Source organism: Diabrotica virgifera, chromosome 1 (genome assembly GCF_917563875.1).
Source record: "Diabrotica virgifera virgifera chromosome 1, PGI_DIABVI_V3a".
In the NCBI taxonomy this organism is placed as follows: Eukaryota; Metazoa; Arthropoda; class Insecta; order Coleoptera; family Chrysomelidae; genus Diabrotica; species Diabrotica virgifera.
Window position 1 is genome coordinate 153,399,370 of NC_065443.1, and position 25,006 is coordinate 153,424,375.

Here is a 25,006-nt window from a genome sequence, read left to right on the forward strand (position 1 = left end):
TTTGAAAAATTTACTCATGAGAAGCGAAAAATTCTTTTCACAGAGTTTTATCAGTTATCTATTAGCTCTGGACAAAACCAGTTGATACAAAATTCTATAGAAGAACAGGAAAAGAAGTTCTAACGGTTGAGACATAATGAAGAAAACTAAAGCAGACTAACAAATAATTGCAAATGCTAATATAGTGGAACACTTTCCAAATGAAGCTCCGGAGGAAGAACCTGATTTTTCAGGATAAAGAAAGTTTCTTGAAACAGTTTCTCCCATTAATTTAATAATACATAATTTTATTTTTATGTATCTTTTACTACCATTCGTACCTTCCTATTATTAATTTTTATTTCTGTCATTTTTGTCTACAATTAACTATGTTGCTACATAATAAACTGTTAGTATAAAGCCACTATGTTTATTATTGTTCTAGTTATACTGGGCAATGTCTCAAAAGAAAATAAAAACAAAACAATTTAGGCAATAAGGGACAATGTCGTCCTTTTTTTGAAATTTTTAAATCCAGAAAAAAGACAAAAACAGTCGTATTATGTTCAAATATATTATCCTCTGGGCAAAATTTGGTGAGTACACACCAAAATTTACAATGAAACTATAAATAAAAGTATTTTTGGCAAAAACTTCAACTGCAGTTTTCTCAAATGTAAAGATTTTGACATTGGCTCTTTTAGAACCAAGCCACAGATTTGTTCTTCCACATAATCTGTATTACATATGGCGTAGGTATTTCTGATAACTTTTGCAAAAATACTTTACATTACCACCGTGCAATATGTCCCCAAAATATATTCTGTAGTTTTTGAATAAGCTGAAATAAACGCCGTCCAGATTTCATGAACGAGACTTGTTAACTGTACATATATAGAGTGGGGTAGATAAAGGGCATATTGGAAATATCTCGAGAACTCAAGGTAAGAGAATTATGAAAATTGGAATACAAGGGTTTTGAGGTGTGAACTATTTAATGAAAATATTTTGATTTCTTTGCTACTTCCGGTTATACCGGAAGTTAATTGTAACTTCGTTTTTCTAAATGGGACACCCCGTATATTTTTACATTTTTTAATTCTCGATGTCTTCTATCTTAAAATATGAGGCTTTGTAATATTATACATGGTAGTTTAAGAGAGATAATTACCCACTAGGAAGAATTTCCTGTAGCTGGCTGTATACCATTAATTACAAGTAAAATTTAATAAAAAATTGTTGGTCTTGGTAAAAGGTATATTATTTTAAAAAGCCCTATAGGGCTACAAACATCGAACAGAACGTTTTCGCTCTAAAAAGAGCATCATCAGTGTTGCCTAAAATAAGTATAACCATATTAATTATATTAGATAATTAATATGGTTATACTTATTTTAGGCAACACTGATGATGCTCTTTTTAGAGCGAAAACGTTCTGTTCGATGTTTGTAGCCCTATAGGGCTTTTTAAAATAATATACCTTTTACCAAGACCAAAAATTTTTTATTAAATTTTACTTAGAGATAATTACGGTTTTTTATAAATTGGGTGTTAAATGGAACACCCTGTATTTTAGTATTGTAATGAAATGATATTTTATGCTACTTTTTTAATTGCAATTAATTGCAAAAACAAACATTAATTGCAAAAAAATTACGTGAAATTTTATTAGGTTGGACGTGAAGATATTCAATAAAAATAATTTTTTGAAAATAACTACATCTTAATCTAGAATAATCCTTAACCCGGGAGCAGTCGCACTCACTTCTGTCACGTAAGTAGTCGCGCTTAAAGAAAAAATCTAACAATACGAATTTAAAACAAATTTCCATTTTATAATATTTTTATTTACTACTTGATTTGTTAAAAATATCTATTTCTGACAATTTTAAAGCTCGCTAATTGGTTCTCACCAAAGCCATAAATTCCACAAAAAAATAATAAAATCCCACGCATTACTACAATCTTCCTCGAGGCACTTACGAGTGTAAAGTTATGTTGCAAAATGTATCATCAAGTTATCACGGAAAAGGATAAAATGTTACATTTTTCTAACGGCGCGATTGCTCCTGGGTAAATTTATTAATATTGGATGAGATACCAAAATGCTTACGTTGTTAACATTGTATCGTTGGTGCATAAAATATTAATAAAAACACCATATTCTACCTAGTTGGCTATGACTTTGACACTAAACTTTCTTAAACATTAGACATTATACTATTTTTATAGTTCCAGTTGCTTGTTACCATTGCTAATATGAATTTATCTAATGGGGAACTGATTAGTATGGTATTGATCTAGGACCTAGGAGAGTATAACAAAAATGTAGTACTAGCACTAATAATTTATCATCTGCCATTCCCTGATAGACGACAACCAAGAAACTTTTTTAGAATAGTTTCGACGTATTGACATTTAGATTACGAGAACGTTCGTACTAATATGCAGATTCTCAATGACACTAACGATTACATTTTAATCATTTATAATAGTTTTTGTTAGATCAGATTTCTCGTAATCTAAATGTCCAGTTTGTTGAAACCGCTCTAGTAAATTTTGAAAAGTTTCTCTTTTTGGTTGTCATCTATTATGGAATTTCTGATGATAAATTCTTATTGCTAGTAGCACATTTTTGTTATACTCTCCTAGAACAAAAAAAAAAAAAACATCTTAATCAGTCCCTCATTAGAAAAATTCATATAAGTAATGGTAGCAAAGCAACTGGAACTACAAAAATAGTAGAATATTTAGGCATATTTAGTATCGAAGTCATGGTCAACTAGATAGAATATTGTATGTTTTGATTAATATTGAACGCACCAACAATCTTAACAACATAGGTATTTGGTTATTTCAACCTGTCTTAATAAATTAAGAGTCAGCCGAGATTAATATGTATTTCTTTTCGAAAAATTATTTATGATTGAATATTTTCACGACAAATCTAATAAAATTTCAAGAAATTTTTGTGTTAATTAATGTTTGGCTTAAATAAGAATAACTCACAAATTAGAGCAGGGAATCCTTAAGAAATAAAAAAGTATGAAACAATTTCATTTTAATACAATACCAAAATACAGGGTGTTTACCATTTAACAAAACTCTGAAAATACTCATTCCGAGTTTGGACCAACCTTGTATACTAAAATTAAACATTTCGATATATTTGAAAATCATTTGCACATAAATAGAGTTTTTGATGTCGAATAAGTACAATTCTACAGGGTGTGAAGTTTGCTACAAAATTTATCAAAAACCGTAATTATCTTTGAAACTACACTGTATACAAATCCTCATATTTTAAGAAAGAAGACATCGAGCAGGATCCAAAAATGTAAAAATATCGGGGTGTCCCGTTTAAAAAAAACGAAGTTACAAACAACTTCGGGTATAACCGGAAGTAGCAGAGAGATCAAAATATTTTCATTAAATAGTTAGTTCACACGTCAAAACCCCTGTATCTCAATTTTCATTATTCTCTTACCTTTAGTTCTCGAGATTTCTTATAGACCTTTTATTTGCCTCACCCTCTATTCTTAAATTTTATCGCATAATATCATTTCATCGTTTGATATATTCAGTCATAACTATTTATAAAAAGAGGACTTCTCTTGATGCGAGACGTTGGGCGCCAAAGATTCGCCTCGCGTGCGCGGACGCTAAGTTGCTACACCGGCTCTCGGATGACAACAAAGGCGTAGCCTGCTATGCTCTAGTGCTGATGGGGAGGGGGGTAGTTTCGTTGAGACTTCTCTTTTAACTTTAATATATTTTGTTAACTGGGCGCCAGGTGGATTTGCCCCACGGTCTGTAACGGTCTTAATTTATCGTCTTATAAATATATCAGGTCCGATCCTGTAGTGACGAATAAATTAAACGCATGTGTTATACCGCGAAATCTTTTTTATATATCCCACGATATGTATTTGATATGATATATTTTTCGTTTGCCGTTCAAATACCAAGTAGAGCATTTGTTTATCTTCGGCGAGTTATCAAAAGAATTTAATGTTTTTTGAGACTAAATTCAGTCCACTAGAGCCGGAATGTTAACATAAACAAATCCTACAGTAGCGATAAAACTCTCAAGTGTCTTTGAGTTTAGATTAGTCGTTAGAGATGAGCTAGCAATTTTGGTGAGAACTGAAAAACTTGTTTACGGATAATGAGTATTTTCTTATTGGTTAAGAAGAAGATTTACAACTTCTAGTGGGATGTTCTTAGGAACAAATATATGGACCGTTCACTCTTGTTAGAGTATAGGTCGCTCAAATATGAACTCTTTTAATCCATTTCACGCGGTGGATTAGTCCGCTTTTCCTTTAGGTCGTCGTTCATAGGTTGTGATGTTTTTTTGCCTTCTTTACTATCTTCTTCCACTCTCTCCGGTCCTGAATCTTTTCTCTCCAGTTTGAAATTTCCATATTTGATATATCGTCTAGTATCTTCCCATCTTATTTTTGGTCTTCCTCTTGGTCTATTTTTTACTGGTTTCCAGTTCATTATCTTTGTGATCAGTTCTTCTACCCCTCTTCTTTGTGTGTGCCCCAACCATCTGAGCCTTTGTGTTTTAATGAATTTTACTATATCTTCTCCTTCATTTATATTTATTATTTCATGGTTCATCAGCTTTCTATATTCCCCTGTGTATGTCTTTACTGGGCCATGTATTCTTCTCATAATTTTTCTCTCAATTATTCTTAACTTTTCTTCGTCTTTTTTCGTACGGCACATTACTTCTGCTCCATAGGCTATCACTGGTCTGATTGCTGCTGTATATATTTTTTATTTTGTTTTTTTGCTCAGGTTTTTGTCCTTCAGTAGTCGGTGATAATTCCAATATACTCTATTACCTGCTTTAATTCTTTCGTTTATGTCTATACTCCTTCCGTTTTTGCCGTCCACCATCACCCCCAGGTATTTGAAGCAATCTACTCGCTGGAATGTATTTTCACCTATCTTTATTTCTGTTATTCTGTTTACATTGTCTCTTGTGCTTATAAGATATTTTGTTTTATTCTGATTGATTTTTAATCCTATCCTCTTTGCTTCTCTTACCAGGGTTAAAAATGCCTCTTCTAGTCTTTTTTATCTCGTGCTACCAGTCCCAGGTCATCCGCATATCCTATGATCTGTGTTGAGCTTTGAATAATTGTCTTTTTCAGCCCTGTGCCCATAATTACTCCTTCTAGAGCGATATTAAATAGTGTCGTTGACAGACTGTCTCCTTGTCTTACCCCAAGTTCTATTTTGATGTTGTTTGTATCGCCCTCATTTGTTTTAACTTTGATGTTGAGTCTTTCATTGTCATTCTAGTTAGTCTTATTAATTTTGCCGGTATCTCCATTTTTTTTTTCATTTCCTTTAATAATTGTTGTCTGTATATGCTGTCGAAGGCCTGTTGGAAGTCGATGAATAGTATATGTAATTATGTGTCATGCTCATAGCTTTTTTCAATTGTTTGTGTCAGTACGTGTATTGCATATATTGTTGATCTTCCTTTTCTAAAGCCCTGTTGGTATGGTCCTATAATTTTTTCTGAGTATTGATTTAGTCGGTTTCTTATAATTGTGGTCAATATCTTATACGTTGTATTTAGTAACATAATTGCTCTGTAGTTGCAGCACTTAGTTGGATCGCCTTTCTTAAAGATTGGTGCGATGTGTCAGTTTTTCCATTCTATGGGCATGCTTTCGTCCTTCCAAATTGTAACCATTAACTTGTGCATTCACTTCGTGAGCTCCTCTCCTCCGTTGATGATCAGTGCGTTGTTGATTTCATCTGGCCCTGGCGTTTTGTTTACTTTTAGTTGTTTTAATACCTCCATAAATTCCTGATAAGTAGGTGCGCCTTCCTCTTCATCTCTGTTATCTCTTATATCCTCATCTTTTGAATATGCCTTGTTGTTGTTTTTGTATAGGTCCGTGAAATGTTTTTCCCAATCTTTTTTGTTTATTTTTGTGACAGATTTTATGGTACTGTATTGTTATTTTATGTATTCGAACAATTTCTTGTTATCTTTATTATTCTTTCTAATTCTTGCATTTGTTCAGAGATCCATGTGTTCTTCTTTCTTCTATAGAGTTTCAATGCTTCTTGTTTTTCTTTTCTATATTGGTCCAGTTGTTCCTGTTCGGCACTTTGTAACCATTTGTTTCTTGCGAGGTACTTCAGTTGACTTTTTGGTGACATTTCTCATCAAACCATTCTTTCGATTCTTTGTTTTTTTTTAATCCTATTATTTGTTCTGCTGTCTCTATTATGCTGTTCTTTATGTTTTTCCATTCTCCTTCTATTTCTATGTTCTCGTACCTACCCAATTTCTGTTCCAGTTGTTCTGTATATTGTTGCTTTATTTCTTGCGTTTTCAGTTTGGCTATATTCCATTTCCTCCTTTTTCCTTCCTTATGATTATTTGCTTTGATTATTTTCATCTTAAGTTTTGCTATCATCAATATGTGGTCAGTGTCCGCATTTGCCCCTATACAGAGAGCACGTAAAGGTTGGAATAAATTCATTTTCTCGAGAATGGACAATCTTGGAAAAAAATCCCGAAACAGGTCGATTTCTATTTTTAAATTGCGACTTTTTGTCATATATATCATACTAGTGACGTCACCCATTTGGGCGTGATGACGTCATCGATGATTTTTTTAAATAAGAATAGGGGTCGTGTTATAGCTCATTTGAAAGGTAATTCAATTCTCTATTCAGTAATATAAACATTAACATAATTATTTATACAGGGTGTCCAAAACATTTTTTTTTAATTAAATTTATTGGCATAAAAAGAAGAATCTGTGTAATTTATTTATTTTAAAATACATTTTACTGCTATCATAAAACAAGAAAAAATGTTTATTTGACAAATAACTATTGTTTTTTGCAAATTCAATATTAAAGCAGCCACCCAACTGCCACTTGACAATTTGAGCATTTAATTTAAGCGAAAAGCAATGGTTTTTTTTCAAATAAACATTTTTTTCTATTTTCTGAGAGCAGTAAAATGTATTTTGAATTAAATAAATTACACATATTCTTCTTTTTATGTCAATAAATATAACTCAAAAAATAATTTTTTCGGCACCCTGTATAAATAATTATGTTAATGTTTATATTACTGAATAGATAATTGAATTACCTTTCAAATGAGCTATCACACGACCCCTATTCTCATTTAAAAAAATCATTGATGACGTCATCACGCCCAAATGGGTGACGTCACTAGTATGATATGTATGCCAAAAAGTCGTAATTTAAAATTAAAAATTGACCTGTTTCGGGATTTTTTCCAAAATCGTCCATTTTCGAGAAAATGAATTTATTCCAACCTTTACGTGCTCACTGTATATGACCTTACGTCTTGTACTATTTGTGTCCACTTTTTCGAAATTAGAATATGATCTATTTGGTTTCCATCCATTCTTCCCGGTATCATCCATGTTATTTTGTGTTCTTTTTATGTTTATGCCTAGTACTAACTATATATGTGTTTGTTGCTGCTGCTAGGTTGCAGATTTTTCCTCCGTTATCATTCGTAGTTTCATGAATGGTTTCTTCGCCCGCTACATTACGATTATAGTGCTCCTTTCCGATCTTTGCATTGAAATCACCCAATATTATTAATATGTCATTCCTCGGAATATTTTCACAGGTTTCTTCCAGGATGTCGTAGAATTCTGCTTTATCTTCTTGGCTTGCTTCTTCGGTGGGTGCATAGCAATTGACTATCGAGATGTTGGCTTGTTTATTTTCTATTCTTATGTAAGATATCCTTCCCTTAACTGCTTTGAATTGTATCACTTTTTCCCCTTATTTTTTTGTTCACCATCAATGCCGTACCATTCGTCCCCTGTTTGTTTTCTCCCGAATAATACATGCTAAAGTTTTTCTTCTCAATTTTTCCTTCTTTCTTCCATCGTATTTCCTGTAGGGCTAGGACTTCTAGTTGGTATTTTTTCATTTCAAGAGCTATTTCTTGCATCTTACCTACTGCTAGCATGGTTCTATTATTCCAAGATCCTATTCTAATGGGTTTCGTTCTTTTCTTCTTATTGAGATTCTTTCTTTCTTTTGTGTGCGTTATTTTGTTTTCGTTAACCGTTTGCATTGCCGAGTCTTTTTTTGCCATGTCAATATCATATTTCAGCCGCTGTTCTTTGTTTATTAGTTTTTTGAATTTTCTATCAGCTGTTCTCTCTCTTCGTCCCATATCCAGATTTTGCCATTCACTATTAATTTCTTGTAGCCGATTTTCGTTTGCTTACCTTTGCTTCTTTCTTCCTTTGCTATTTTAGTTATTTCCTTTTGTATTTCTTTTTCTTTCGATGTCCAATCGTTGTTTATATAGATACGATCTTTATGCTGTTTTAGTTTACTTTTCTTGTTTAGGATTTCCATTTTATCCGTGAAGGTTTCTGTTTCTATTGCGCATACTGTTTCTCCTATTTTTGTTGCGCTTCTTAGTTTTATTTGTGTTTGCAACTCTTGGGCTATGAAATTTTCCATTTCTTATCATGATTTGTTTCTGCTTTCAACCCAGCTACGATCAAGCTTTTCTTTTTGCTAAATTTCTCCAGTTGCTCCATTCTTTCATGTAGCTGTTTTACTTCTTTTTTTAGTTTTTGATTCTCTGCTTTTACATCCATTAACTCTTTATTGGTTTGTTGTTCTTGTTTCCTTATTTGTTTTATTTCCTGAAGCATTTCCTCATTTTTATTCATTAGCTCTTTCATCATTGTAATCATAACATTTTCCATGTCTTCCTTATTTTCGTTGCCTGCTTTGCTTGGTGACCGTTTTGTAATTTTACTTCTTATTAAAACAATCACAAAGGTTTCTCTTTTGCGTTTCGTTTCGTCATCGGTTTCACTTCCTGTGCCGTTATCCTTTTTTTCTATTTTCTAGGAGTGCACCGCTAAATGCTACAATTAGGAGAATCTGTATAGAATACAATATAAATATAAGCTTAGTTTAGAAATAAACCTATATTAGACACAATATATAAACTTAATTTAGAAATTAACTTTAAGCCAGTTCGTAATCACTGTAAAAATTAAAATTATTGATTTTTAATTCTCGCACTATTTTAGATTTATTTTATTGAGTCCGACTCTGCACTGCGGAAAGAAATCAAGCCTGGCCCACTCATCAAAACCTAAATTTCTTATCAGTGGTTTTATTTTTATTTATATTGTTCGATTATTGATATATAAAATACCTGTTTACAGTAAATAATAGAGAGATCTTACTTTTTGGATGATTTATTCTCACTCACTAGTGCACTTATACTTTTATTTACACACTGTGTTAACTTGGCGATTTATCTGTTCGTAATTCCCTTGGAAATTGTATTAATCACGGAGAAGACTTTATGCATCCAAGTCAAGGATGAAAGAAGCCTATGCGCCCGAAAAAACGTTAACATATCTTGCTTTATTTTTGTGTTATTATTTTGTCTACTGTCTGTTGTAATATTCTGTTAGTTTTTTTTTTGTGTTATAGTTAACGCATCCATGTCTAGATCGTAAGACATGTTTTGATCGTTAGAGTGAGCCTAAGGTCTCTGAACGATATTATGACATAGTGACTACCATTTGTTGGTCTTCAATTTTTTTTGACCGTTTCAGTTTCTTTGAGTTCTTTTTATTTAATGTTTTTTATACTGAATTCTGTCCACTAGAGCCGGAATGTTAACATAAACAAATCCTATAGTAGCGATAAAACTCTCAAGTGTCTTGTTTAGATTAGTCGTTAGAGCCGAGCTAGCAATTTTGGTGAGAACCGAAAAATTTGTTTACGGATAATGAGTATTTTCTTATTGGTTAAGAAGAAGATTTACAACTTCTAGTGGGATTTTCTTAAGAACATACCCTGCTATTTTATTGGCAGAAGAAATTTTTGGTTTCTTTTTATTGGATAAACTATCTGATGATTGCTAGAATGTCTAACCTTGTCTAAAATTGGGACGAGAACGTGGAGTCAAGATCTAGCTACGAGAGTGTAGAGTCGCGGACCGAGTTGGTCTTGTGATTTATCAGATGGAGTGATTGCCTTTTCAGTATGTTTTCTTGGTGAGAAAACAAATGTTGGTTACAGTGAATACCACGATGGTATGTCTTGTGTCTAGTTGTCTAGTGTATCAGAAGGAATAGTTTCGTTATGTTGTTCTTAAGAAGAAATTAATACAAGTTCGCAGAACGAGTTTCTCCAACTTTATGATAAGATAAAAAATTCATTTTTTTTAAAACAAAATTTTAATATGTTCAAATGAACAGTGCTTACATCGTTCCAATGTGGAATGTTCAATAACAATCAATCATTAGCAGTTACGTGTTTGCTAAAATAAACAAAAACTTTGGAATTTTATTCTCATATTATAAAATGTTGTGAAATAGTACTTAGTTCAAACAAATTGTGAAGTGTTAAGTGAAAAAATGTTGGGCAACAACAGTTGCAGTTGAGCTAAACCAGATCCATGTTAGCTCTAATCATTAATGCAATCCAGGTCACCAGGTACTCATAATAAACTGTTTTATTCTTTCTTTCGAACAATCATACTTGCGAAGGACTTAATTTTATTAAATCATTTCAATTCATTTTTACTTTCTTAATTTTTGAAGTTATACTTCTTTAGGCACGAGGGTGAATTTTTATTTTACTGGGCGCATGCGCACACCGACAGTATGGTATTAGTCGCTACATCTTTTAAGTCATGTAGCGCAAATAAGATGTGCGTGAAAAGAATATATTATTAGTGTTTTAGTAAATATAGTTATTATAATTTTTGTGTCTGTGGATTTGTCTTCCTCGTAATAAGTATTATTGAAAATATTTATTTTCAATTAATCTATCTGTCACCGTGATTGTAATTATGTCTGAGGAATGATCGTGTGTAGACACAACGGTGGTAGCTCATTGGTAGAGCATTTGCCTACGGATCGAGAGGTCCTCCGTTCGAATCCGGACAAAGTCATATTCTTTTTTTTTAATGTCTGGTGTTCGTTTAGTTATTTCTAAAATTAGTTTAATATTTAAATACAATACAAAAAAACTGTTTAAAGTAGATATATTGACTTCGTTGAAATCATAATATGAAGTTAGATTATATTATAATAGAAGTAGAACTTCTTACGTGCGTACAAACTACACACACACATTTTTTTTAATAAACGACTACTATGTTAAAACTTTTATTAGTATTTTTTCTTTTGCACACTTCATCTCTTATCCTTACTGTTGGAGAGGAGTACAGACAAATTTACGACCGCAATGGTAAGTACCAATCAGATGGAACGACATTGCAAGTAACTTTAATCTCGAAGAACGTACCTTACCGGGGCAGGGTGATCTAAGATCAATTGCCTGATAACTTATGTTCCACGTAGCACCAAAAATTTTTTTTCGACAACTGTCAAAATGACTTACCGGAATGTATCCTTGGCAACCTTACCAGATTCAAAACCTGCTATACGCTATGAGCTCGTAGGTAGAGGGGATAATTAAAAATTCGCCAGCGACAGTGGTGACAAGTTTGTAAGCTTTTACTGGAAATTTGACATAAATGTCAAAGTGATTAATTTAAAACATTGAAATTAAAAACATTAATAGGAAATGATATTAGTTGGTCAAAGCTGCAGTGTATATTTTTACCTTGAATATTTACGTTTTAAATACTGAATTTAAGTTTTTTTAATATTTCGTAATATGTAATTATAAATTATTAATCTAAGCGCCATCTACACGATAATTGTGAAAGTATCCGAAGTAAGAAATTAATATTTCATTAATAGAACGTTAAAATGATTAGCAAAATCTTTAAAAAATCGATTACAATTTAATTACTTTTTTGCGTTGTAAATATTAAGCGATAACAATTAAATATTAAATTTAAAAATTACCGGTGAAAGTTGCATTAGTAATCCGCTAGGAGCGACACCAGTGAAGCTCAGAGCGTATAGTCGGTTCGCTAAACTCAGACACAACACTCTAGTGATTTTAGTAAATAATTTTAATAATTACTAAATAGTTAGTAATTTGCCAATTTTGGCAAAATTGACAAAAAACAAAAAAATTACCTTCTAAAATCACTAGCCAGTTGTGTCCAAGTTTAGCGAACCGACATATCTATAATATCATAGGAGAAATGTTGGAAACAAATGGGAGAGCGGAATAATCTTATTAAGAAAAAGAATATTTAGACGGCTGAATTTTTAAAACGGCACACTCTTTATCAACTTGTGCTTTGACGTTACGGTTAATTACAATGCTAGAATATATAAGGTATCAGGGGTAAAAATTAAGTTATCAAGAATATAACAGTATTTATTATAGAGAAAACATTAAAATTGTAAAAAAATGCGACACTATATTCAAATAAAAAGCAAAAAAGTAAAATTGTTCAGATCAAATATAAAAAGTAGTTCGAACAACAATTAATTAGACTTCTTTCCCTTGCCTTTTCCTTTACCCTTTGAGCTTTCACTGGATTTACTTGTTGTGGCTTTGGCATTTTCTTTTTTATTTCCTGTTTTAACCTAAAAAACAATTATTTTAAAAAGTTAGATGGTTTGATTTTATATAATCATTAATGTATTACATATATCCAATAGGGAAAGTCGGATGCATTTATTTGGAATTTTTTATTTAAATTAAAAAATCAGATTGACCATGCTGTAGCTTAGCTGTAGGTAGTCATTATGTGCGTGCGTTGCGAGCGTATGTGTGTGTTGGACTGGTTTAAGCTTTATGCTTTAACTGTTAACCTTATCTTTAGCAAGGTGAAGCAATTAAAATTGTTGTATTCACAGTTGTATTCACTCATTTTATTAAAGTTAAATGGTATTTCGAAAGATAAAAGAAGGTAATCAGCAGGTTCAGCGATCAATAAACTCTCTTGTACTTGGCCGTCATTAAATTACAAAAAAATATAACTTTTCCCAAAGCAATAATTTTTTTATCAATCGATATTACAGAATTATGAGTATACCACGTCAGTAGGACTATTATCGAGACACGTACACATACTTATCTCGACAGGAATTTCTAATGGTCAAGTTTACATCTACTTGTACCACAAACTAATTGTGGACAATTTTCCGAACGATTAATGAGAAACTAAAATTGGGTATATTATTGAAGCAGGAAGACTAAAATGCTATTTCTGTCAAATATGACTATTTCCGATATATAACATTTAGGGGTGTTAATGGGGTTTTTGCTTACGGAAAAAAATCAAACAAGATAGAACTTTCTGTAATTTCATTAAGAAATGTTTAATAAACAACATATCAAAAAGTTCTATTCTAAAAGTGGGTGCTTAACTACTTATTAACCAAATGAATTGCGAAATTAGATCACTTTGCACTTTTTTTCGCAAATTTGATAATAAAATAGTTATAAATTTGGGTACCCGTAATTTGAGAACAATTTGGCATTTTTTTTTCAATTAGAAGGATGTAATGGCATATTAAAACATAGTTTATAATTCAAAACAGCTTTTCATAATAACAATTTTCGATATTCTGAAATATAAAGGTACTTTACTCTTGAACGAAATTCATATTTTTGACATACCGCGTATAAAATTGATAAAATTTGATATCTGATGGTTCAGTCTTAGATTTTAGAACATGCACAGCATTTTATGAAGAATAAACTTTCCCATATAATTCCCAAAAAGTTTCCCATATAATTCTTAGTTAAGCAGATATACTGTATAAGAGCTCAACAATTTTTTTTGTGATTTTCAAATTATAATGTAAATAATCGGATTCAGCATAATCAAAAACAAAATAGAAACATTTTTGTTAAAAAATGATGAATTCAACGATATTTTTAAAATTATACAAAATTGTTTTTAGTGTTTAACCACTTAATAAACAATTAGCGGCTAGATCTACGAGTAGAACTTTTTACTTATATAAATAAACTAATAAATTAATTACATATATATTAGGGTGGTGCGAAAAAAGTCAAGTTGATAATTCCGTGTCGCTATAGTGCGGAAAAGTTGCGATTGGTAATTACAAGAAAAACAAAAAAAGAATTCTTCAAATCGGACTTTATCTTCCGATCCCGCAACGAGCCTAAAGATTATGAAAAAAATGAAATTTTACCTTTTTTTCAAAAAATTTTATGGAAACTCCATGTACGTTTTATTTATCGCTATAGTAAAATTTATTTACAGTTTTCATGGTTGGGTAATACAAAAAATAGTTTTACGCATTTAACGAATATCTTCCGATCCCGCAAGGTCAATCAAAATCTATAAAAAAATTAATTTTTTGATGATTTTGATAAATTAAAAAACATTTAGTTATCTCATTTTTCTGTTACATTGTGAAGCTCTTAGCTTGTTTAGATATTGTATGACAATATATAAACAACCCAAAACTCACAACGAGATGGTGATTGCACTTTTAGGTCCACTCACACCCTTCTCTCCCACCAACCAATAAGTGTGTGTTTTTTGCACTATTAACATAATATGTAAATATTTTTGATTTGTTTGTCTCCAGCTTTTAAACGCCAACTTTGTATTGTGATTTGGTGGTAAAATCTGGCAGCATTTACCTTGATCTAAGTGTTGCCCTGATGAATCTATCTCTTGATTGGGGCCCACATACATTAGACATTAGACGATGCTTCCGTGGCCAACTACTCTACGCACCGCTCGTCAGCTTGCGTGTAGCAGGGATAGTTTTGTACATTCTAGTCTGGCATGTCGCCCGATGTAATGCAATAACTTATATCTTCATTTAAAACTCTTCGAAGAAGTGATGGAGAAGATAGTTTTGCAACATTTCAGTCTATTATTTTAGTTTAGTCTTGCGTTTCAAAAATTCAAGTAGTATGGAGAAAGGAAACACATTAGAGAGCTAGGACTAAGGAGAGCGTTAAACGCCGGACAGACTAAAGCCAACGGCTAAAGTATTATAAATTTCATTCCTCCTACTTTAAATTTTGATGCACAGGACTACACTGAAATAATAGACTGGAATGTAGCGAAACTATCTTATCCACCAGTTCCTCGCAGAGTTTAAAATGAAGATATAAGTTCCTGCATTACATCATGCCAGACTGGAATAAAACAATAATCAGGCCCATAGTAAGTTATGGCTGCGAAACATGGGTGGTGACACAGAAATCTGCCAATGCATTAGATGTGTTTGAGAGAAAAGTATTACGTAGGATACTGGGCCCAATAAGTGAAAATAACAACTGGCGAATTAGGTATAATAGAGAAATATACGAGCAATATAGCGAACCAACTCTAGCACAACACACTAAACTGCAGAGATTACGGTGGGCAGGCACGTGGTCCGCATGCATGAGAATAGAATCCCCAGAAAATTGCTGAATGCAAGAATGCAGGGAAGAAGACCTGTTGGCAGACCTAAAAAGAGATGGGAAGACGAAGTCGATGAGGATGCCAGGAACTTCCTGGGAACGCGTTCATGGAAAAGAACAGCGGTAAATCGAAATGATTGGAGAAGCTTATTGAAGGAGGCCAAGGCTCGATTTGGGCTGTAGTGCCATTGGATGGATGGAGACTGGAATGTACAAAACTATCCATGCCACCTGCGGCAAGCTGTCGAGCGGTGCGGAAAGTTGGTCACGTTGGTTGCATCGTCTAATGTATGTGGGTCGTGGATCCCAATCAAGAGATGGATTCATCTGGGCAACACTTAGATCAAGGTAAATTCTGCCAGAATTTACCACCAAATCACAATACAAAGTTGGCGTTTAAAAGCTGGACACAAACAAATAACAAAAATGTACATATTATGTAAATAAAAAACACACTTATTGGTTGGTGGGAGAGAAGGGTGGGAGTGGACCTAAAAGTGCAACCACCACCTCGTTGTGAGTTCTGGGTTGTTTATATATTGTCATACAATATCTAAACAAGCGAAGAGCTTCACAATGTAACAGAAAAACGAGATAACTAAATGTTTTTTAATTTATCAAAATCATCAAAAAATCCATTTTTTTATAGATTTTGATTGACTTTGCGGAATCGGAAGATATTCCTTAAATGGGTAAAACTATTTTTTTTATTACTCAACTATACAAACTGTAAATAAATTTTACTATAGCGATAAATAAAACCTACATGGAGCATAAATAAAAATTTTTGAAAAAAGGTAAAATTTCATTTTTTTCATAATCTTTAGGTCCGTTGCGGGATCGGAAGATAAAGTCCGATTTGAATAATTCTTTTTTTGTTCTTCTTGTAATGACTAATCGCAACTTTTTCGCAGTATAGCGAAACGGAATTATCAACTTGACTTTTTTCGCACCACCCTAATATATATATAAACTAACAAAAACGTTTTAGATAAATATAAGCTTGTTTGAATTTTTCCGAAACAATGTAAGTTTTCGTTCAATATTGACAATTGCAGAGATATGTCAACAATAGATCTGGCTAGTCATATGCCACTCCATGCATCGGGGTGTAACGCAGATATCAAGTACGGTGGTCTAGCTATCTTTGTCTGTCGTGCGAGTGTGAGCGTATCTCCCAAGAGGTGGGAGTAATGGAACGACAGTTACACAAAGGCGGCAGCCATCATATGCTAGAGAGAGAAAGCTAAGCGCTGGTAGAGAGAGATAGATAGACCACCGACGCGAACTGTTCCGCTATTTTTCGGACTGGCCTAATCTATTCTGTTATATCTATGGACAATTGTCGGGTTGGTACGATGACAATTTGTCATCGACCTTTAAGAAAACATCTTTCTTTCTAATGGCCTGTCTAAACTAAACTGTCCAAACCCATTATCCTGGTAATATAGCCGAAACTACATTTATATGAGCTCACAACCAAGTACAGCATTAATCCAAAATAATCTAATCACACATCCATCATGTAAAAGAGAAACTAAAGATAATCTAAAAATCTAAGAGCTAAAAATAATAGAGTAACTTATTGAAATGAATCTGCCAAAACTCACGAAAAAATGTCTCAAGACATTTTAAAAGAAATTTCTAGACAAAGAGTTATTATTTCCGAAGTATTAACTGCATTTTGTACACCTCCTGTAGAAAATTCAAAAATTATATTTACAAAACCAAAGTCAAAAACAAGAAAGAATTCAAAGTGCAAAGAAATTAATTTTGAAGAAACAACAAAATTAATTAGAGAGATCCTCGTGATATTGTATATGATTGCTGCTACCCGATAGAAATCCTTCAAGAATACACTAGAGTTATACAGGACTTCATCATCATGGCATCTACACTCCTAGCGGAGTGATTGCCGCCCTCTTTTGGTCCTTCCGATTCATTTGTTGCGGGGAATCAGCCCGCATTAACATTTTGGTTTTACAATTGATTGTGTGAGTTAGCATCTTCTACAATTTTTCTCCATTATTTCCTGTTTTTGCTTATCACAACCCATTCTCTAACTCACATCTTCTTAAGGTCCTCGACTATCTGGTTCTCCCATCTGGTTTTGGATCTTCCTCGTGGACCTGCCTACTACAGGTCTCCAGTTGGTAATTTTTTTGATAACTGCTTCTGGTTTTTTCTTTCTATATGTTCCATCCATCTGAGTCCTTGTGTCTTGATAAATCTGACGATGTCTTCTCCTTTCAAAAGTTCTCTTACTTCGTGGTCCATCAGTTTTCTAAATTCATTATTGCCTAAGTTTAGTGGGTTTGGTATCATCCAAATTATTTTTCTCTCTAGGATCTTCAATCTTTCTTCACCTTTCTGTGTGAGACACATTACTTCAGCACCATATATGGTTACTGATCTGTAAATACAGCTGTCTGTAAATACGTCTGTACAGCTGCTCTGTAAATTTTCAGTTTAGTATTCTGAGAAAGCTTCTTATCTTTGAGGAAGTTGTTGTATTGCCAGTAGGTTCTGTTTCCTGCCTTGTTTCTTTCATTGATTACTATGCTTCTATAATTAGTTCCATTAACTGAGGCCCCAAGATATTTAAACTGTTCTACTTTTTCAAACCGAATTGTTTCTTGAGCATATTAGGTATTTTGTTTTGTTTTGATTTATTGCTAAACCCCTTTTAGGTTTCCTTGCACAACTTCGCAAATTCTTCCTTTAAACTGTTTAGATTTCTGCTAATCAATTCTATGTCGTCTGCATACGCCACAAGTTGCGACGTCGATGTTATAATTGTACCTTTTATCTCTCTAACTCTTATTTTTCCTTCTATAGTGATATTAAATAGTGACGTTGATAGAGAGTCGCCCTGTCGTACTACATTTGCTATTTCTATATTTTTGGTGATTCCGTCATCTGTTATTATTGCTGCCATCGGTCCTTTCATTGTCATTTTCGTAAGCGTTATACGTTTCATTGGGATATCTAGGTTTTTCATGTCTTCCATTAGGTCCGGTCTTGTTAGGCTTGCATATAGGACTTGATGCATTAAAATGGGGACAAAAATCTATTATAAACTCGAAGAAAATAGAATAAAAAAAGCTACTGGAAAATTAATTGACCAATCTTACCTAAAAAATAAAGATGGAGATAATAATATAACAATTTTTCTTGTGACGTTTGGAGTTGCAACGAAGACACTACTTTTATTTTGAGTTTCCCCCCAAAAAAACACACTTAAACTTTTCCCATTTCTTTTGTTTAAAAATTATATGTACAAATTAATTTTGGTACTGCTTATTGAGATAGGTCACGGACTCAGGTGACTGCGAGATAATTCGAACCGCTGAGTGAGAGAGTATCAGGTATACGACCTTCTATTTATATATTATGTTATAGCAAGATGTTTTGGATATATATTGCCATATATGGTAATGAACTACAAATAAAGTTTAGTAAAAGTGACGTTTGCTTTCATTGCAGTCTTTCAATACTTTGAACTTTGTAACTGTAGTAATTACTTATACAATTTCAATTATAATATTATGACATTATTTTTATAACAAAGGAATTGTCCCAATTCCTTGAGGGTTCTCGTGTACCATCACATTCTGTGAATTTTTTTTGCCAGTAAAGTTGTGTGCAAGTAAAGGATTCTTTTAAAATAATGAGAATTTCTGATTTGTCATAACGTTTGCATGTTTCACGACTAAATGTAAGTATATCTAAAATTATAAAAAAACCAGAAGTCAACAAAAATTTTCAACGAAAGTGAACAATTTTTATGACCGAAAGTTAACCAGACATGCTTTTAGACGTATTTTTTCCTGCCGATCACGAATCCGTTGTCAATATCGTCATTTGCGAGTTATACCGTTTTTATTAATTTTCGCAAAATCGAAAGTAAACTTAATAATAGTCTCCCGTTTTATACCGCTCACGTGGCTTTGGGAGTATAGCAGGGTAGTCTGCTATATCTAGGGCCTACGGTATACAAGGAAGGTAACAGGGCCAGTGCTACGCTTCAACCGCCTATTATTACCCCTGGTTTTACCCAAGGTACTCATTTTATTCAGGCTGAGTCGACCTGGGGCCTATAAACATTTTAAAAATGTCTAGTTGTTCTTGCCGGCGGTAGGATTTGAACTCCGGGCCACCGGCACGCTAGCCTAGCACACTACCACTCGGCTACGCCGGCCCTTACGTACCGGCACGTAATGTGCCCTTATGTGCACGTAAGTAAACTTACGTGCATATAAATCGGCCCACTTAAAAATTTGGTCATTTTTGATGTCTCATATTTCCTAAACTTGTTGGCCAATTTAAGTGATTTTTTGAATATTTTAGCCTGATTCTTTAGCAATATCCCTGTAATAATATTGTTACTAAACAGATAAATTTTCATTGTATACCGGGTAGACCAATCAAACTGTGTTTTTTTCTCAAAGTTCGCATCACCCTGTGGAATATTCTAGCATTTATAAAATACTGAAATTAAAACCCAACCATGGACGCCCATATAAAAAATTTCAGGGGGGGGGGCAGACGTGAAGATTTTGCACATTACATTTTGTAGACTATGGATAACAATATATAGTTTAAAGCACCCGAAAAGGTAGGAAGAGGCTACGCCCCCCCCCCTGCCCATGAGTATGGGCGCCTATGAACCCAACTATAGCCTCAGATTTTCTTAACATTCTGTCTTTCGATATATTCGTTTATGTAAGATAATAAAAAAGTTAGGTACTTTAACAACTAGGCATGTTCTTCATCAATACGCAGTGTTTTTAAATAAGTGCGACAAACTTTAAGGGGTAATTATGCATGAAAAATAATGACAGTTTACTTTATAAACCTATGTCCGCAAATGTTTCGTTTCCGAGATATGGGATGTTAAATTTTTTCTTACAAACTGACGATTTATTTATCGCTTTAAAACCAGTTGAGATATGCAAATGAAATTTGGTAGGTTTTAATAGGTAGTTATTGCGGATTTTTTGACATAAAATTAAGAATTTTTTATTCAGCATTAGCGTGCATACGGGTAATATGATCGGTCATATTACACGTATGCGCGCTCATGGTGAATATTAAATTCTTAATTGTATGTCAAAAAATGTGCAATAACTATGTCTTAAAACCCACCAAATTTCATTAAAATATCTCAATCGGTTTTAAAGCAATAACATAAATCGTCAGCTTGTAAGAAAAAATTTAACATCCCGTATCTCGAAAACGAAAAATTTTGCAGACATACGTTGATAAAGCCAACTGTCATTATTTTTTCATGCAGAATTATCCCTTATTTATCGCACTTATTTAGAAACACCGAGTATTGATGAAGGACATGTCTATTTGTTAAAGTACCTAACTTTTTTATTATCCAACATAAACGAATGAATCAAAAAACAGAATGTTAAGAAAACCTGAGGCTGTAGTTGGGTTTTACTTTTAGTATTTTATAAATGCTAGAATATTCCACAGGGAGATGCGAACTTTGAGAAAAAAACACAGTTAGATAGGTACACCCGGTATACAATGAAAATTTACCTGTTTAGCAACAATATTATCACAGTGGTATTGTTAAAGAATTGTTCAAAAAATCACTTAAATCGGCCAATTTCTATGCACGTAAGTTTATTACAGTATCGACAATTTTTGGCCAATACCTTGAAATGTTGAATCGGAATCTGTCGTCAGTTTTCTCTATCTACGGTACGCGGCGAAATAAACAGTACTGAATGGTTTTCGAACGTCGTTATTACTTATATCATTGATTATAAATATTCCTCTAGATAGCTCACCTCTTGGTAACCGAAAGACGTATCAACAACTAGATGGCGCTACTCGAAAACCGTATCGAGATTTCTCATTCCCTCTCTGACTTGCGAGGAGGTAGGAGTAGTGTCAGGGCCGAACTTACCCTATAGGTGTATTATCTGTGACAAGTGTTGTGACAAGGTATAGCAAAATTAAAAAAAAAGGACTCACATTTTAGATAAAATGGCATCTGTAACGCATAAGTGTGTTTACGCGGGATGTTTTGAAAGAAACGATGGAACAAATAATAATATATCTTTCTTTAAATTTCCCCTGAAAGACGTATAGTCCATTCTCTCTTTTTTGGTCTAAATTTTAAAGAACCGCTTGGATTGACATGAAATTTGGCATACGTATAGCTTACATGTCAAAGAGAAAAAGTGATATTGTGCCGATGTGTGCTTTTTCCCTGGGGGGTGACTTTCACGCCCTCTTTTGGGTGAAAAAATATATGTCCAAAATAAGTCCGGAAATGGGTAAACTGACTAATTTTAAGTAACTTTTGTTCTATAGAGCTTTATTATTCTATTAGTTCTATTAGAGAATTATGACAGGTGATAAATAGCAGTCTGATTTTTGCATGAGAGTTTAATCTCTGTTCGGAGAGTTTAAGTCTGTTCTGTCGGACAAAATAAATGTGCCGTTTTCGTGGTCTGACCGTTCCAAATTTTTAAGCTGTTCCACAATTAAAACTGCCCCTGTTCCAGTGTTCCCATATATCAAAGTTTGTCCGACTCGACACCCTTAAGCTATTAACAAATTTTCAGCTTGCTATTAATCAACTTTTTTTTCATACGCGGGATCCAGACCTATAAGTATTTTGTCGAAAAAAACGTTCTTAGCAAAAATATAGCCTATAAAAAAGTAAAAAAAAATGTTGTGCGCGTTAGGTCTCTGGATCTCGTAGAACCAGAGTTATAGCCAATGAAAAATAGATTCATATTCACCAAATTTCAAATAGAATATTTCGACGAGAAATATCCAAAAAATTAAGCACTTTTTGGGGAAAACCCATTATAACTTTTTTAAAGCGTTTAAAAAAAGCTTTATTTTTGTTTTTACAAAAAGTTTCTAACATTAAATTTAAGCAAGTTACGCTCAAAATAAAGTTGGTCCCTTGTGTTTTTGCAAAAAAAATCGGGAGGACCACCCCCTAATTAGCAACTTAAATGAAATTAATCGTCACCGCCCCAAAAATTATTTTACTTATGTTGTGTTTATATGATCTGTAAAGTAAAATTTTTAAAAATTTAAATTTTGAAAAATATGCTTTTTTTCAAAATAACTTACAAAATTATTAGATACCAAAAATCTCGAAAAACAAAAATAGTCTTGATTAAAATTTGGTGTTTCTAAATGTGCATACATTCGTGATCAGTGACTCGTTCAACCCCTTTTAACTACAGCCCTTTCAATAATAAGGACTTTGAACCGATGAAACTTACAGATCATATAAACAATATATACACAAGTCAAGAAACTTGTGAAGTCGTAACGATTCAGTTCATTTAAGATGCTAATTAGGGGGTGATTTTCTCGATTTTTTTACCAAAACCAAAAGGGACTAACTTTATTTTGAGCGTAACTTGTTTAATTTTGATGCTAGAATTTTTTTTATAAAACAAAAATGAAGCTTTTTTAAACACTTTAATAAGATGTAATGAGTTTTTCCCGAAATGTGCTTCATTTTTGGTTATTTCACTTTAAAGTATTCCATATGGAATTTGACGAATATGAACCTATTTTTCAATAGCTATAACTCTGCTTCTACTAGGTGTAGAGACGTGATATATACACCACTTTTTTAAATTTTTTACAGGCTATATTTTTGTTAAGAATGTTTTTTCGACAAAATACTTACTATTTGAGTTATTTACGAAAAACCGTCTAAAAGCGTGGTTATTTTGTTGAAAAAATGAACATAGTCACTGCCAAATAACTCTAAAAGTATTGACTTAGTGAAAAAACTCTATAGAACAAAAGTTACTTAAAATTAGCCAGTTTATCCATTTCCTGACTTTCTTTGGACGAATATTTTTTCACCCATAAGAGGGGGTGAAAACCACCCCCAGGGCAAAAGCACATATCGGCACAATATCACTTTTTTTCTTTTACTTGTTAGCTATGTGTATGCCAAATTTCATGTCAATCCAAGCGGTTCTTTAAAATTTAGAGGTTTTGCAATATTTTACCGTTAAAGAACGGACTAGTAGAGCGCACAAAAATTTGGCAAAAAAACTGCGGAAATATTGATATTATATTGATGGATATCAGTGACCTGAAACAGAGGGTAATTTGCCAGCATCATTATGCAGTGGAACATATTTACCAAAGTGGCCAAACAAAGTTATTAAGGAAAAATGCTGTTCCTCTAAAATTTGCACAGTTAGCAACTGATTTAGATGTGTACTCAACTTTGGAAATATTTTTATGTTTGCCTAATGCGCTTTGTCAATGAGAATAATACTATTAAAATATATTTTATATAAAATCAGTTGATATTGAGTGATTTATATATTTTTTATACAATTAAATCAAAAGAGATTTTTTTTAAATATGAATGCGTTGTTAGTATCGCTCCAAAAATAACGGAGATGCTTGTTTTGCTTTAATTAAAATTATTACACATACATTTCAAGGATTACCTATTTTAGGTGATACCCCACCAGTATTATGCTCTACATACGTTTATTAAGGTACGAAACGTAAAAAATCTACAAGTGGCGATTGTATGGTTAGGTCAACTCCATCGTGTAAGAGATCAAGTAGTAGTCTCAGTGATATTTCCAGTTTTGATATTAATTTGCCCACAAAACTTGAAACTGAATTGACGGAGAAGGTAAAAAAATTGGAGTATCAAGTAAATGCTTTAAAGAAGAAGTGCCGTCAGAAGAACAGTCAGCGTTGTAGAAGAACAACAAAAAACAGAAAATCGGCAACCAAATTCATGATAGAGGTACTGTTAGAAAATAAAAGCATATACGTGCACACTTTTGTTAATATGCAGTTTTCACACAAAACTCGTTCACAATGGAGTCACAATGAAAAGGATTTAGCTCTGGCCATTTATTATAAGTCTCCTAGTTGTTAAAAATTTTTAATTAGATCTCTTAACTTTATCCTACCTTCACTAAAAACAATTCAAACTTGGTTGCGTGTCATAAAATTAATAACTGGTTAACATTTCCTTAATTGACAAGTTGAAGAAAAAAGTAGAGATAATGGATGAGTGGAAAAAAATTTGTGTGTTAATGTTTGATGAAATTTCTTTGAAAAAACAATTGGAGTACAATAAATTAGATGACATTGTAGAAGGGTTTCAAGATTTAGGTGCTTTAGGAAGAACAGAACAAACAAACTTGCCAACACAGGTCTGGTTTTCATGATGCGCAGCTTGCTGCATAAGGCTACGCGGCTTGCTACAGGTGGTCTAATACATAGCGACAACTTAAAAAACATTGTAGTTGAAGTTGTTTCAAAATTACAAAATATTGGGTATATACCAAAAGTGTTGTGTGATCAAGCATCTAATAATAGAGCTTTATTTAAGCTGTTAGGCGCATGTAAGGATCAGCCTGCAATAGAAATAGGAAATCAGAGGATTTTCACTGTGTTCGATACACCCCACTTATTAAAAAGTTGACGTTTTTTGCCGATTCTAAACAAATATCGTGGCAAGATATTGAATACACATACAACATCGATAGAACCAGTGTGAGAGCACGATGCATGGTGAAAATGACAAACGTTCATATAAACCCTAATAATTTTCAAAAAATGCGTGTAAAATTAGCAGCACAAATTTTTTCCAACTCAATTGCCTCAGCAATATCAACAGCAATGTCTGTAG

General features: G+C 32.9%; 1 protein-coding gene across 1 annotated transcript in view; it reads right to left on the reverse strand.

Annotated features, from left to right (window-relative positions):
- Positions 1-12,285: 12,285 nt before the first annotated feature.
- LOC114327791 (replication factor C subunit 1) overlaps positions 12,286-25,006 on the reverse strand; it is a 182,865-nt gene continuing 170,144 nt past the window's right edge. The window contains exon 14 of the mRNA XM_028276501.2: positions 12,286-12,518. Coding sequence (XP_028132302.2) covers positions 12,417-12,518 — 102 coding nt within the window. The 3' untranslated portion in view covers positions 12,286-12,416. The remainder of the gene's footprint in view (positions 12,519-25,006) is intronic.